Below are 16,712 nucleotides of genomic sequence, written 5' to 3' on the forward strand. Positions count from 1 at the left end.
AAGTCAGGGATCAAAACATCAGCAAAGCTAAGATGTTCACCCTCCGCATGGTTTCTCGTATGACAGCTTTCAGAATGCTGTGTTGAAGGTATACAGCAGTACCTCCAGGGGTGGACACAATAAAATGGGTTAGGCTGTGCTACACCTAATATCTGTTTGTGATGTTTTGAAACCATTTATTTATTTATTGTTGATATTGTAGTCGTGGTGTTGCTTCATTACATTATACTTTGAGGTGTTCATGGTATTTTGTCCACTCATATAAAAGGGAAAGAATAGCATACACACTCAAAATACAGCAATTATAGCAATACCTCAACCACCTCAGGAAAGGACAAATCCACACTTCTCTGCAACAGTCTCAACAAAAACTGAACATTGAAACAAAGACGGTAATTATTTTAGGCCTCTTGTGCCCACTTTCTTTATCAGCCTGTAAAATTAATCCCAACAAACTTATGTGGCGATATGACTCTGGGTACTCATTTAATTGGTCAGTTTCTTCAGATTCCCACTTTTTGATCCAATTCCTAAAAACACCTCCCAAAGAAACTAATAAGTCAGGCTGGACCAGCTGGCTGCACTCCATCATCTGTAATCACCACTTTTCTGTCTGAGGCTCCAGACGCTGTGCTGAGGAGATGGACTGACTGCTTGCCAGTGATCTTCATTCACCTTTCAGACAGTCAAGATAATGCTGAAGCCAGACATCCCAAAGGAGCTTTTGCAAAGGCAAAACTTAGAATGATTAATGAAAGACACCTTAAGGTGAACGAAAGGAAGCTCTGCTGATGTGGGGTTTGCACTCTGTGAGTCATGAAATCAAGCCATTAGTATTATACCAGCTATAGGTTTTTATATTAACATTTTCATCAGCATGTGTGCAGTCATATGGAAACTGCACAGTGAAGCATCAGTAGTGTTTTTTTTAACTTCCATTTGTTTTGTTGAAAACATCCTTGGTGTTATGACCTTAAAGCTGGTTTGTTTCCTGGCTCGCCTGTATGGAGGCTCCTTCACTACCGGCCAGGCACACATAGTCACAGCTACAAAAAGCAAATAGAGGTGAAATTTGATGCACGGTGACCGTTCTTGGAAATGAGTCACTTTCTTGCCCATGAGCCAGAAATGACTTCTCTCACCTTGTCAGGAATGTCACCGCCACATGGATGGAAGCACAACGTGGCGTGGTAATAATACCAGCGCAAGAGCTGTTATGAAGAGATTACTACATGTTGATAAACCTAATCTGTGTTGACTGGACCCCTGGCTTTTGGTTGTTATCACTGTGGTTTTCAACACAATGGTCAGTGTGCTCTACAGCTGTGGCTAAATGCTCTTGTGCTGCAGTCACTGAGTTACATTTGGTGCCAGGCTTTCACAAACAACTTCACATGCAGGCAAATACAGACATGCACACGCTCCTCATGCGGATGCAAAGGCTGACTGACACGCTGGTACTGAAGCAAATCTTTATCCTCTAATCTAATTACTGGTGTACTGAGGTAGTACTAAGCTCTGCTCATTCAAGGCAGGTGAATGAGCTATCCTTCCTCAAGATGACGTCTGTGCAGCCGTGGTGAGGGTTGAGCCTGGATGTTCCTTCTTAATGGACATCAAACGACTTATGGAACGGTGCTTGTCCTGGTGTGCTGTCATGACTCAGACAGTGGTAGAGGAGAATATGACAAACGGCAAGTAAATCTGACGCAGGGGCAGCATAAATCGAATGCTTAATGCGTTCAGAAGACAAAAAATGTAGAGGATAGAATTCCACACAAACATGACACGAAAAAGGCAGAGGAGCAATGCTGGCCTCAAGACAGAACCAGGACCAGGATTTGGATTTGCCTCAGCAAACATCCACCCTGCCAAAGTGTCCTACTAGGCAGGCAGAGGTGCTGTTTTATTGCTCAACTGCTCTCTGACCTCACCCTTGAGGGCAAAGTAGGATATTCATTAGTTCAGCACATTAAGTCATGAAATCCTCTGTGCTCAAGTAAAAGTTTGTAGGATGTCATAAAATATCGCTGATGATATCTTCATTTATGTCTTCTTTCATTCTGTCTGCACCTTCCCTTATTAATTTAATTTCTTCTGTGAACTTCTGTTCTTTTATATTACCTTCTTCAACTAATCTGAACCTATGTGAATCTCTGAAGTTAGGGTTTTGGCAAAGCCACACTCTGCTTTGCGTATCTTTACTCTTGATACTTGTATTGATACATTTACTGCCAAAGTCTGAATGCAGCCCTTTTACTTGTTGAATATTTATCACTGTAGCAAACTTTACTACTTCAAAAGTAGATTTTCTAACTTTCTCCACCACTGGTTGAAGGAAAAGACTCCACTGGATCCACTCGATGCACTGTGGACACATCTCTTCCAGAGTGGAGTAGGCGTGCGGGACCGCCCACTGCTGAGTACGTCACACGCGCCGTGGTGCCCGCACAGGTTTTTCTCGAGAGCGCGCTTTCATCAGCCGGCCATTCTGTCACAGCCAGTCCAGACCAGACCGGACGTGCTTCTGCTACAGAGAGAGAACAGACCACAAGCCCTACAACCCGTGCCTGAAGCCGCGTTGCGTCTTTGCTCTAACCCGAAACAACCAACTCTGAATTCGCATTAAATATGTCTAATATCGTTTGCTGTCAAACGCCTCAGGTAAGATCTTTTCTTCTTTCTGTAAAGATTATTATGCTGTTTGACGTGGCTGTCAAATAACGTAGCTTAACTGTTAAAATGTGCGGGGAAACGTTAATTCTGACATTGTCTACAGTGGATACTAATGTCACCGTATATTTATTTTGCGCTGAGAATGAACGGCAGCTGTAGCCCTTGCTCAGAATGGGTGGAAACTGCTGGAAATACGCTAATTTACCTCGTGTAACGTTACGGGCGCGGACAATGTCACACAAACCGCCGCTTTCAGCAGATAGCTAACGTTAGCGTTAACTAATGACGCGCATGTTTTGCTCATATTGGCACCTAACGGAATGTTGAAGGTTGTTCTAGCGTTAAGCACGGACACGGGAAAACGACCGAATGTGGTCGACATGGTCCAGTTAAATTAATTAAGCCGGCGTGGCTGTTTTATGGCTGCCCATCCTAGCTTAGCAGCAGGTTGCCTAGTTAGAAGCTAACACGCGCTAGCTTCCGAGCGTGGCAGACCTCTCCATCTCTCTTGAGGTTGCGAAGTGCTGGGCTCCAACTCAATGACAACCTCGCCTTTAAGACAAAGTATTTGTATTGTATGCGCGTGTAAATCCGTGTAAAAGTCGACCCAAACAGATTTTTCGGGGGGGGGCTCTCGCTGGTGACCCAGTTTCTGGTGGCGGGATGTATGTACAGACGAGCTATATGACTTCTGGCACATCGCCAGACATCATGGCCCCGGCACATTAGCTACTCGACTACAGGAGGAGGCAGGCAGATTAATGACATTGCTTTACTGCGAACAGACAAATATGAGATACTGGAGGGCCAATTGTAAGATTTGCCCACTGGGGGATGGCAGAGTCGGCAACATAACGTGGGTACAGTCTGTCCTTTACTCTCCCTCCGTTTAGTGCCGTGTTGTGTCAGATTTTATGGGCCGTGACCAGTCTCGGCTTGATATTGACGCGTCACTGTTGCTGTCGTCGTTGAGCCTTATTGACTGCACTGTATCGATTTCTGAGTAAAAGGAAATTGTCTAGCCAATTCTTTGTGTTTCAGATTTCCTGAAGTGTTTTAGTATATACGTCGTGCGTCCCGGCTGCAGGTTGCCTTATGTAGTGTAGGCCGACTGTGCTTTTAATCCGGATCTGAGCCTGGTAACCACGTGGAAATACTGCAGATGAATGATTTTATGAAAAAGAAAAAATATATATATTTAGCGGGCCCTCTAAGGTTTATCCAATAGATGGTTAATAAGACACCCTTCCTGTCTGACTTGCCATGCTCAAGACATTTCTCCTTTTTTCTTCCTTGAGTGGTATAGAAATGAGTTGCTCTAGTTTTTGAATGTGGGGGATTTCTCATTTCAAAAAACATATTTACCGTCTTCCTCATTTTCGCTGTTCTGTAGAGGCTGTTGTTGCGTTTGAGGTACTGTTGTATCTCAGTCCTGATACTGCTTTGAACAAGGGTGTGGATTTCTTTTTTATTTTTGTATATTTCTATAGATGCGCAGCCAACACATTGCTCACCGCCTCCTTCATGTTTTTTTTCGTCACAACCCATAATAGAATTCTTTGTATTAGATGTGGTAACTTTAAGTGGTAAATTTCCACACAGAAAAACCTGTGAAATATCCAGCAGTGCCTCTCTTCACCACTGGAGGGGTGTCTAACAAGCGTTTATTGTTCAGTGTCAGATCTGCACTTTTGTGTCTGACTAATCAGATGGAAAAATGGAGAAAAAAATACATTCAAAGCTACCCTCTGTGACAAAGTTGTGAACAATCTCACTCTTTCTCTTTTGTGCCTTTGTTTTCTCTCCTTTGTTTCCTGGATTTCAAGTGTGTGCTCATATATCCACATTTACAGCTCGCCAAGTCTGACTGGCTTTTTTCTTTTTGCATAATTCCTGTGCAGTCATTAACTTGATCTTGTCACTGTTATTTTGCCATTGACACAGCAGTTTTTGGACATGAATCTTGAGTCAGCGCAAGTCGCCAAAGGGGCAACAGTTTCTGTAAAAAAAAAAAAAAGAAAATTAATACGTAGTCTTTGTGTGATTATGCTTAACACAGCATTTAGCCTGCCATTTTTCTGGTTCCCATAGTAACACTGGTAATGGCGTCGGATTGTCTTATCAGTATACTGAAGATTATTATTTAATCACAGCTGTAATTACGGTGGCAACTGTGTAAAATAATTATCTAGAGAGCAGAGGGCATTCCTCGCCTGGCCGAATTCTGGATTAATTGAGAAATGTGAGGGGAATGGCAACAGGCGAGTGTGGTGGACCCAACCGTGTGGAGGAGTTGAGCTTTTGAGCCTTCACAAGAAGTCTTCTGCCAGATGTTGCATAACGACTCAAATCTGGGTCAGTGCTGCCTCCATCCACACAGACAGGATGAATTATAGTTTTCACTGCCAGCCTTGCTGTAAACGCTGCTCAGTGCAATACAAAAAGACTATATTCTAGCATGTGCCATCGTGCTTGCGTATTTACCCAGAAAAATCTCTGGCTCACTTCCCAGCAGCCTTGATAGTGTCACATATCTTTGCCAAACCCAAGACGGCTTTTCAGCACCACACATCTGAATGTTCAGTGTGCGCTGTTTAACTTTTACTCTCAAACAAAACTCAGCTGACATTGACTGTTACCAAATGGTGCAAAGTAATTTTTCAGAGCAGAGCAATTCATTTTTCTAGTTCTTTTATTCCTTCTGCAGACTGACATAGCCACTGTACTCTCCTTTTGCATTTTGCCCTTTATTTTTCCTTTGTATTATGTTTGTGTGTCAACAGGGCAAAGGAAAAAAGTTAAATGAGAGGCTAAGTAATCTGATCCCGACATAATTCTTTTTTTTTTCCTGCTGATACATGGCTTATGATTATTAATTTCTGACTGTTGGTGGTTTTGAGTTCAGTAGGTCACTGATTTTTTGCATTTGGTTGTTATGTTCTGTCTAGGCACACATGTGTATTTGTGCTTTATGGGTGGTTTTTAAATATTGGCTAGATGCCGTTTCAGATGACTGGCATACAAGTCATTACATTGCACAATTGGTTTAATTGCAAAGTGTAACGTATAATTTTAGCTGTTGGCACCTAAATGGCATTGTGATTGACATGTTTCACCAGCTACCTGGCACCTTTCACATATATGATGCTTTTATTATAAGAATTATTTATTGAAAAGGCATGGCTTGGGAAGTCTTATTTCAACGGAAAAAAAAAATGTTGCTGAATCCAAAGTGTCTTAGACTGCAAGAATGTATTTTCGGCCTAAGGCAAATGTGAGAAAAATATTATGTCGGGGCCTTTCACACACAGCCTTGGGTTTACAAGAATATGGTCGTATACCTTTCCTCCAAACCATCTGACTGTCGGGAAGACAGTTGTTATTTCAGCCATGCACAAAGAGCACACTGTTCTCTCTAATGTCAATCTGGCTGTGTTTTACATTGCTTGTATCGCACTAGCAGATAACTCTATAGCCTGAAATCTACCCCTGGATTGATGCATGGTATAAAAAACAAAAAAATTCACATGCTCACGCTGAAATGTGCCACTGACAGCAGCTGAGGGTCACAAGTACACTATATGCGCAGCTGAGTAAATCACAGCTCTTTCTAATGAGTTAGAAAGAACACACATCAGAACATTCGAGTTGGCTACAGAACACACAAAGCTAGGCTACCCAAGAAAGCCTCATCACATGGAGTGTGGATACAATTTCAGACTATGGCACAGCTGCTGTGGTCTGTCTTGTCCTCTCTCCCCATATGGGATGGTGATAAAACTGGAATTGCAATGTAATTTAGTTACTGAGCTTCAGACTGCGGCATAGTGATGAGGTAGTTATGCATAAAATGATGTCAGTTGTATCAATTTTTGTTGTGACCAAAATCTCATTGGCGCAAGTGAGATCTGTGTGCTTTTGCTTGGCTCAGTTTGGGCTGCCTGCAGCTTGACAGCTAGTGAAATGTAACCTCTTTAATCGCAGAAAAAAATATCTTGCAATGGTGAGATATGGGATGATCTCCATTGGATGTGACATTCAAGTGTGGATGGGTGGGGCTTGTGGGACAGGGTTACATGGTTTTTGGAGTATGTTGGATGACCAACCAGAATTCATAGTGCAGCCACGCAGATGAAGTGGGGGGGAAGGAACCATCACTGTATCTCACCAACTGACTGGCTGTGGAAATGCTGTCACAAATTGCTCCCACCTGCGTTTTCCTTATAGGTCAGTGTTTGAATGGCAGGGTTCCTACAGGGAGGAGCCAGCTTAAGGGGCTTGTCACATAAGACAGTTAGAGAGGCCTTGCTTCAGAGAGAGTCCAGACAGATCTGAAGGCAAGAGATGGATTAAACGGTCTTGCTTGGACTGGTAGAACGTAGCAGCAGGTGTGGAGATTTAAGCGCTAAATGGAGGGTGTTGGAAGGAAGGAGTATCAAAGGCATGGGCTTAGCTACTGACACTGTATGCTTTTTGGTTTGCAGTATATTGGGATAAAATGCTGAATTCGATGGGGATAACATGATCAGATGAAGTGACTAGTGTATCCTGAATCAGATTGTCTATTCTTGAATTTTGTATGCTAGTGGTATGTACGGAAGCTTGTGATCTTGAATGCATGTTTGGAAAATGGCTTGTGAAAAGGACGATGCAATGAGGGAGTGGAAGAGGAGGAGGGAGGGCAGTGTTCTCAACTGCCACCACCATGTGAAAGGTTACCTTGATTTAGCACGTGGAACTGACTCATGCTAGCATTGCATGGGTGCCAAGAACTGGAGGCATCAATTTCAAAATGGGCCATTTGCCCTTTCTTCACAAAAATAAGAAAAACCTAAACTCATGTGTCTTTTCCCTTTTCTCATTTTCTTCTAGGTTATAATGTATGACCAACACAGAATAAGTACAACTCTATAGCCAACGGGATTCCGAGGACTTGATTACAGTCGCTTCAAGCCTGATAATTTGTCCGTGCGGCTGCTCCCCCTCTCCCTTCTGCTCACGCCCATATAGTCAACTGGCATTTCTTCTAACATCTTCTCATCCCTCTCCTCGGGTGAAGAAGACTTGGATTCCATTGTGATCTCAGTCTGCTTTGCCAATTGCCTACCCTCGGTTCTTGTTCTGCTCTCAGCAGTGGTCCTTCCCTGGATTTGAGTTATTCTCTATTAGGTAAGGCAATGACTAATGCACAGGGCAGATTATGAAGCACAATACACATGACAGGCACCTAATCCTAATCCTCTCTCTGGTCATCAATTAACAAAGCCAGCTATTGCAATTTTGCACATCTGAAGGCATGTTGGACAGATTGCAGAAGACAACCATACTGTGTATTATTGTTTACTGGGCCAAAATTAATTAATTAATTTGTCCTTTTCCTCTGAAGGCATACCATCAAAATTTACCAAGATGATTCCAAATGGTTATTTGATCTTTGAGGATGAGAGTTTCCTGGATTCTACTGTGGCCAAAATGAACGCTCTGAGAAAGAGTGGGCAGTTCTGCGATGTTAGACTGCAGGTATGCTTGACACACACACACACACACACTCACACATGGGCCATTGCACTTTTTCAGGGAAGCCACTGAGTCATTCCATGAAACATAATAGATGCACCATAGGGGATAAAACAACAAACACGTTTGTTAGGAATACAAAAAAGTTTGATGTGCAAGATGTCAGTAAACACTGTGGACCTGAATGTGCATATAGTTTAAAAAATCTGCAGCATAGTTCACTGAGTGATGAATGGTGTGTATTTTGTCTAACTCATACCAAACTTAAAAAATAGAAAGAGATTTAGGTGTTTACTTCATTGTTATGTTATTCACTGTTATGTTTCAGTTGCTCTCATATCTCTATCTCTATCTCTATCTAAGTGTGAGAACCTGGCTCCACTATTTGCAGATCTTACAGATACAGATCTTAGAGACTTGTGCAGCCATTCAGGAACTGTCATTTAGATACTGCTATTGAGGAGCAAGGGAATCTATTTGCTTTAGTTGTTCATGTTGCTTTTCCTGTATATTCTCTCAATCAGTATTTGGGGTTAATTACTTTTGTTTCCTTAAATATTGGAACACTGAAATCATAATTTGTAGCAGTTGCCTCCCATCAGGTGTATATTTTGTAGTAGGCTTCCTATTACAAACTCTCATTATGATTACTTTATTGTTTGTCTTCTTTCTTTTTATTTGTCCAGGTGTGCGGTCATGAGCTGATGGCTCACCGTGCTGTTCTGGCTTGCTGCAGTCCCTACCTGTTTGAGATCTTTAATAGTGACAATGAGCCTCATGGAGTCTCACATGTCACTTTTGAGGACTTGGACCCAGAGGCTGTGGAGATCTTGCTCAACTATGCCTATACTGCCCAGTTAGTAGCGCCTTTGACCTTTTGTCTCTGATCTTATCACAGTAAAATTCTCAGGTTTTGAATAATTGACAAGCTCTTTTTTTTTTTTTTTTTTTTTTATCCTTTGTCTGTGTGCATGTGTCTGTCTAACAAAGACTAAAGGCAGACAAGGAACTTGTCAAGGAAGTTTACTCTGCTGCCAAAAGATTCAAGATGGAGCGAGTCAAACAGGTGTGTTTTACCTCTTGTGCTTTGTAATCACAGTTGCTTTCCCAATGTCACCATTTTGGTCACATGGATTTTACAGTTGAGTTTGAGTTAAGTTTTTGTTGACTTTAACATGTCCCACTCACTTCACAGATTTGTGGCGACTACCTGCTGTCTAAAATGGATTCCCAGAACGCCATCTCTTTTCGTAACTTTGCCAGCTCTATGGGAGATGCCAGAGTTTTGGCCAAGGTGGACGCATTCATCCAGGACCATCTGCTGGAAGTGTCTGAACAGGAGGACTTCCTCAAACTTCCCCGTCTCAAGGTACTGTCTATGGCACAGATACCATAATGTTTCACTGCTCTTGGATGTAGCCTATTCTAGTCCTACCTTTGCTCCTGCATTATAACTAGCCAGTGTTGGAGGTCTTAAATTGAAAAAGACATACTGGATTAAGATTTGTAAGATTTTTTACCTTTCTGACTTTGACATAAGATTAACAATACTTACAGCATGAAGTTGTGCCTTTTTATAGATTTTACTATGCTTTACTACTGCTAAATCCTGCTGAGAGTGTATTAAGGGCAGGGGACTTACAGCATATGCAATAGTAAGACCTAGTGTGGGCGGGTTACAGAGTACGGCTTTATTCAGCATGAGCACTGCACTCAGTACTTCACGAGGTAAGTCTGGTTGCAGGTCAGATAAATCAAATGAGGTTATATTGGGCTAAAATACAAGCATGCATGCTGCTTGTCCTTAATTACACTTTACCCTGAATTAGGATTATGCATAACTTAGAAAATCAATCAGTAAGTTTATTGGACAGTGAAATACTTCATCCATAAAATACAAAATGTTTGTTAATTACAGCCTCTCAAATTGGAATTGTTGGGTCTCTGTACATCAGCGTATGTGTCTATATGGCATGTGTCATGAGAAGTTTTGTTGTGGTATGGCACTACATAAATGGCAAATTGAAAAATGTGAGGATTTAGTAGAAGATTTGCAGTGAGTAATAAAGGACATGGTATGAATTTCCTAAGTCACTTTGTTTCTACTGTGTGCTGATCTAACTCCTGTTTCATTTGCTTGGTGTGTTTACAGTTAGAAGTAATGCTAGAAGACAACCTGACCCTGCCCAGCAATGGCAAGCTCTACTCAAAGGTGCTCAACTGGGTGCAGCGTAGCCTTTGGGAGAATGGAGACCAACTGGAACGACTTATGGAGGAGGTCAGTACCGGGGTGTGCAGTCTCAACTCAGGCTGATCTTCAGTTCCTACCCTGCCCTTTCCCCTCTCTCTGACTCCTCCTGTTTTTGACATTAAGAAGTCATTAAGGGGGCTGAAATAGAAGTGGCATGCCGCTGTCGTGCTGCTACGTCAGGATTGTTGTTTTTTTTCCCCTCTGATTTGTTGAGGTTTTTGCAGTAAGAAACCCCTGAACCATACTACAAATTAGAGGTGAGCCAAAAAGAGCTGCTGTTTGCTCGTTTTTTGTTTCCACTGTTCTGTTTTGGGTATGTGGTTGGTTTATATACAGCCCCATCTGAGTATTACAGTGCTCTTCTCCTCTGAAACACAAAAACGCAGGTTCTCAAAGGTCTGACCCCTGATTCTACTGTCTCACTGCCACTTTACTATCTGAACAGGTGCGCGTTTGTTGCTCCAGCACTAACAGGAACTCCTCCCCGTTGATTTATCTCTCCTGTAGGTTTATTAGCAGCAGCAGGAGACCAGACTGAGGAGCCAGGACTGAGCCACCAGGGTAATGAGTCAGAGAAAAGAGAGGGAGGAGAGGAGCACTACTGCCTCTCAGCAGCCCCTCTTTGCAGCCAAGCAACACTGTGCTCCCATCTGTCCATGCCACATATACTGTACAGATGCATCCCATTTCCGCATTAACCAGAACACCTTGCTCACAAAACATATAGTGATAAATACATCCAGTTGATGCCCCTTTAGTGCACATAACTATTTATTCTCTTACAGGCATACTTACTTACTTACATACACTGGCACATTCAAGAACCACTCAACTAAGGCATTGGACAGAAAACGGCACTGCACATAGGCATAGTGATTTTTCACTCGGCTACAAATTAAGCTCCCGGATGAATTTAAAATATTCAGCAACTTCTCACTTATTTACAAAGTATGAGTCTTTTGCTTTTTGTCCTCTAAAATTTGCCCTTCAGATGGGCAACTGAGTGACTTATTCTTATTATCTTGCTTTGTCTGGTTTTTGCTTCTTTTTTTCTTCTTGGATTTAATCTATTATTAGGTAATAATTGAGATTAGCTTGATGGTTTTTACAACAGCATAGTCTGAATTCACCTGGATTTGACTGCCTGTTGTGGCTGCCGTCACAATGACCAACTCCTTCAGCTAGAGGACCCGTTTCCAAGCAGCAGAGGTGGGAAGAGGGCTATGTGCAGCCCCTCCTCCTCCTCTTCTTCATTCTTCACAGAAGATCTTTGCAGATGCAGCCTCTCATTCTTCACAGCCCCCCTCTTTTTTAGATGCAAATTAAGGAGCGACGGTGTCAGATACCTTCTTGAGCTCAGCCACTTAACCCACTCTGTGCAGTGGCAGCAGCGTGTGTGTCTTTTTAAAGGAAGTTTTCCATCCAAGCGGCTAAAGATCCAGGCCTTCATCCCTTCCCCTCTTCCTCTCCACAGCACTGCCCCTCCTCTTCCTCCCCCCTCGTCTCCCCCTTATGCTGGGGCTCTCAGTGTGTTGCCATGGAGACAGCCACATGGGTGTGTTGTTCCTGTTTGTCTTTCAGGTGCAAACGCTGTACTACTCACCTGACCATAAGCTGGTGGATGGAGGGCTGGTGATTGAGGGGCACAGTGAGGTGTTTGGTGGCGAGGAGGACCACCTTCAGTTTGTGCAGGTACTCAACAGCTTGTGCCTGGCTTCACTGTAACAAAGTCTCTACCACATTTTGCTTGGCAGCGTGTAGCTTTACCGTACAGCTTGTGCCTGGCCATGCATAAAAATACTACACAGCCTGTGCCTGGCTAGACGTAGATACGACTCATTTAATACCACAATTTAGCCACAATATCAAGACTAATGTCAGTAAATAAATTTAGAAATAGGCCAAGATGCCTGCCTGGCTATGCTGTTGAGCATATAATAAAACCATATTTAGATTTTTAAAATAAAATCAACCAGTGGAGTACAGGCAGTGATGGCTGTCTCTGCTGTCTTTCTTCTTCTTATTTTTTTTTTTTTTAGTTGTGACTGAACTATGTGCTCTTAGATAAGATTGCGTGGTCTGAGACTGTAGTTTGCAGTGCTGTGTTGTTGGCTTCAGATGATTGGCTTCGGATTTCAATACATACTCGGACAAGAATAATGCAGGCTCATTATGTCAGCGTCTACATTAGACCGGCTGGATCACTGCGTAGTTTGCGGTATGATTAGCTGGTGTTGGCCACTGGTGGGCCCGTGGTGCAAGCTTGGCTTCTGTAGCTGCACTGTGCTCTTACAGAAGAAACCCGTACGGGAGAGCACCCAGAGACAGATGAGCTGCAGCTCCTCAGGAAGCCTGTCACCCTCCAACCAAGCAGGAAATGCCCCGAAACAGACCGCCAGGAGAGAGTGGAAGTACATCGCCTCTGAGAAGACCACAAGTAAGTGTCCCTGTGAACTGCATGAGATTTGTTACAGCACAATCAATGATATTTTAGTCTTTATATCATGTGCATGACATCTCATAGATGCTGCACAGCGTAGGTGAGATTAAAGTGGAAAATCTGGTGATTTCAAAACTAAACCACTTTGCTTGAAAGGACAATCCGATTTTTTTTCTTTTTCTCCAGAATTCTGAACTTAGGCTCAGAACGTTTTTCCCTCAAGTATCTCTAACAATCTCCAAACTTGCCCCCAGACAACACCTACCTCTGTCTGGCTGTGCTGGACAGTGTGCTGTGTGTGATCTTCTTGCACGGTCGCAGCAGCCCTCAGACCTCCCCCTCTGCCACCCCCTGCCTGATGAAGAGCCTCAGCTTTGAGGCCCAGCCAGAGGAGCTGGAGGAGCAACCGCTCTCACCCATGCACTATGCTCGCTCTGGCCTGGGCACCGCAGCCCTGAACGGAAGACTCATCGCAGCAGGTTAGCACTAAACAGGCTTAGAAGATTACAGTAACCAGTGTTATATCATGTGTAAAGTGTATGTAATTGGGACTACAAGGAGAAAGGGATACATGGGAAGCTACATGCTACTCTCTTTGCTTAGACAAACTTACCTTGAGGCTCATAGTTTCTTTGTGTAGCCCAAGTGCCATCAATGCCTACACCAAACTTGGTGAGACTTGTACTGCTGTTAGTGATGCTGACCGATGGAAATGATGGAACACGAGCCTCAGTGTCTTGAATATTTATTGCTGAATATGGGGGTTATGTAAAAAAGAAAAGCATGGAAAAAGTAGGCCCACAGAGCTCCACTGTAACCTTGATGTGTCTTGCTGTTCCTGTAGGAGGCTACAACAGAGAGGAGTGTCTAAGGACTGTGGAGTGTTATGACCCCAAAGAGGACCGCTGGACCTTCATCGCTCCCATGCGGACTCCACGGGCTCGATTCCAGATGGCTGTGCTCATGGTACAGTTTACTGTTACTACTACTCACACTTGGAAAATTGTCCTAGGAGTGAACCTTTCCAGTACCTGGAACAGGTTTCAGTCTTGTGAAAATACTTCCACACTTGCATGTCCAAATATTTGGGTTTCTGAGTTCTGTTAATATAATGTCAGTAGGTCCTTTTTATTGTTATTATTTTAGGAAATCAAAATAGGCAGTGTGTAAGTGTCAGGTTGATGTATCAGATTCTAGCATCGTATGCATTTCCCCCTCTCACAGGGTCAGCTGTACGTGATTGGTGGTTCGAATGGGCATTCTGACGAGCTGAGCTGTGGGGAGAGGTACGACCCACATGCTGATGAATGGGCTCAAGTGCCGGAACTGAGGACAAACCGCTGCAATGCAGGTCAGCCCCTCTTGGAACGATTTCTTAAGAGATTGTTGAACTTTAAAATGATTTCTATCCAGGAAAATGGTTAAATAAAGTGGCCTCTCCGTTACTGTGACTTCAGGCTAGTTGGCATTTTAGCTCATTCCTGTCCTTTGTGTTTAAAGGCGTCTGCTCTCTGAACAACAAACTCTATGTTGTGGGAGGATCGGACCCCTGCGGGCAGAAGGGCCTTAAGAACTGTGATGCTTTTGACCCTGTGACCAAAACCTGGTCCAACTGTGCCTCTCTTAACATCAGTATGTATCCATACAGTCCCACATCACACTCAAAATGCTCCATTTTATACATTCAACACAATCCAACCTCAAGCATAAAGCTGAATATCTATTTCAGAGGACCAACACGTCTTCAATGTAAAGCTTTAGTTATTCTCTCTGGGAAGTTGCATTGTTGAGCAGAGTGAGCGTTATGTGAAGAATGAGACCAAAAGCAGGATAACAATTCCTCAGGAAAGCTAGAGGGGAATTTAGAAAGTCGGATTCATTCAGCAAATGTTTTCAGGGAGGCACCAGGCAGCAGTGTGCGAGCTGGAGGGCTACATGTATGTGATTGGAGGAGCAGAGTCGTGGAACTGCCTGAACACTGTGGAACGCTACAACCCTGAGAACAACACCTGGACCCTGATAGCCCCCATGAATGTGGCTCGCAGGGGGGCCGGCGTTGCTGTCCACGCAGGTGAGCCCATGACAAAATGAATGGAATGGATCTGGGGGATTCAGTTTCTGTGCAGAACACAATCATTTTGTCGTATTATGTTGACACTAATCAACTAACATGCTTCACTCTGTTCAGGCAAGCTGTTTGTCGTTGGCGGTTTCGATGGCTCCCACGCGCTCCGCTGTGTGGAGGTGTACGACCCCGCCCGCAATGAATGGAGGATGCTGGGCAGCATGACGTCTTCTCGCAGCAACGCAGGCGTGGCCATGTTGGGCGAAACCATCTACGCTGTGGGCGGCTTCGATGGCAACGAGTTCCTCAACACGATGGAGGTGTACAACCCTGAGACGGACGAGTGGAACGACTGCACCAAGGCCCTGTCTCCCCTCTCTGACTGAAGAGGGGAGGACAGGGAGGTGGGAGGGAAGGGCTGGGGGAGTTTCACAGTGCTTCACCTTTTCCAAACTAACAGGCTTAGTGACGTAATCGTGTTTCGTGATGTTCTGTGTGTGTGTGTGTGTGTGAGTGAGCGGATATATGGGGGTGGGGGGTGGGGGGTTGTTGGATGAGGGGTCTTCAGTGAAGACTGGCTTATATTTGACATGTGGGGATGGAGGGGTTGTTGCCCAAAGCAACATGACGCCTTTGCATATTGCATACAATGTTTCTCGTGCTGTATATATTTGATTTCTTCCTCATTTTTTTGTCATATGCCAACATTTAATACACATTTAGTGCTTTTTCTTTTTCTCTTAGAGTTAAAAGGTTTGTCACTTTCATTGAAGGTTTTCAGATGAGCTCGCAATTATTGGTCACTTGGAAGGTGGCAGTATGGAGTGGTGATAATTGACTTTTGAAAGTTCAAAGTTTATTTAAGAATATTTCTGTTGTGGAAATGTAATTTTGCTCACATATTTAAAGGTCAGTGGTTTAAAGCCTTACTCAGAGTGCGAGTTGATAAACACCTGTCATGGCTTTTTTGTGTCATTTTAAACAAGCTGGATTGTTTTTTGAAACTGAAATGATGGCCTTTTTTATATTTTTTATACACTGCTGATTTACCGATAAAATAAAAGTAGTAGCAGACAGGTTAAGTCAATGAATCTAACCAGTGCCAGTTTTAGTTAATTTTTTATGCACACACCACGCGCACAACCATGCTTCTGCTAACCAAACTTTTGTTATTGTGATTTAACTAATTGATGTATGTAGAGATGCAGTTTACTGAAGATCCTTTTTTTTCTCTTGTGTTTTAAAGTGTCAGGCATTGGCAGATTCTTCTGGGAGGAATGTTAGAGCAAGAAAATTATCACATTTGTAACATTTCTTAATTAATAAATCATTTAAATCAGATTTCTGTCTTCGTCCTACTTTCTAAATGCATGTCATCAAGTGAAGTCGGGAAGCAACATGGCCACTGTTTTACCCTGCTGAAGTACAGAAGATATGTCTGATTATGACTGTATGATAGCCTTTAGCATTTTAAAGTCATAGATCAGCTGCTGAACCAGGTGCTGCAAGTCTTAAATAAAATTCCCAACAGCTGATTAGCTGATCCTAAATTTAGACTTAACTGCCATCTCGTCTCGCCCTCGTCCTGCTCTTACCGATGAGTAATTACTGTGTCCTGAACGCTGCTGTCTAAGCTTTCATTGCCACCGTTTTCCTCAGGGACGACCACACTAAGCCAGGTTTTTTTCCGCTCCTCTAAGTATCTTTTAGGGGAGATTATACTAAGCTGGCTAACAGACCTCAGCAGGAAGGGACGACGACAG

The 16,712-nt window shown here is 43.3% G+C and overlaps 1 protein-coding gene across 1 annotated transcript; it reads left to right on the forward strand.

The window, feature by feature from the left end:
- The first annotated feature begins 2,484 nt into the window (after positions 1 to 2,484).
- ivns1abpa (influenza virus NS1A binding protein a) lies at positions 2,485 to 16,290 on the forward strand. Its single transcript, XM_041935138.1, has 15 exons — positions 2,485 to 2,664; positions 7,549 to 7,845; positions 8,063 to 8,196; positions 8,880 to 9,049; positions 9,184 to 9,259; positions 9,389 to 9,562; positions 10,346 to 10,471; positions 12,026 to 12,136; positions 12,740 to 12,881; positions 13,139 to 13,363; positions 13,729 to 13,850; positions 14,109 to 14,235; positions 14,385 to 14,516; positions 14,782 to 14,955; positions 15,073 to 16,290. Exons 3-15 carry the CDS (start codon positions 8,086 to 8,088, stop codon positions 15,333 to 15,335), a joined length of 1,953 nt encoding a protein of 650 aa, XP_041791072.1. The 5' UTR covers positions 2,485 to 2,664; positions 7,549 to 7,845; positions 8,063 to 8,085; the 3' UTR covers positions 15,336 to 16,290.
- The last annotated feature ends 422 nt before the right edge of the window (positions 16,291 to 16,712 follow it).

This window comes from Chelmon rostratus, chromosome 4 (assembly GCF_017976325.1).
Source record: "Chelmon rostratus isolate fCheRos1 chromosome 4, fCheRos1.pri, whole genome shotgun sequence".
Taxonomy (NCBI): Eukaryota; Metazoa; Chordata; class Actinopteri; order Chaetodontiformes; family Chaetodontidae; genus Chelmon; species Chelmon rostratus.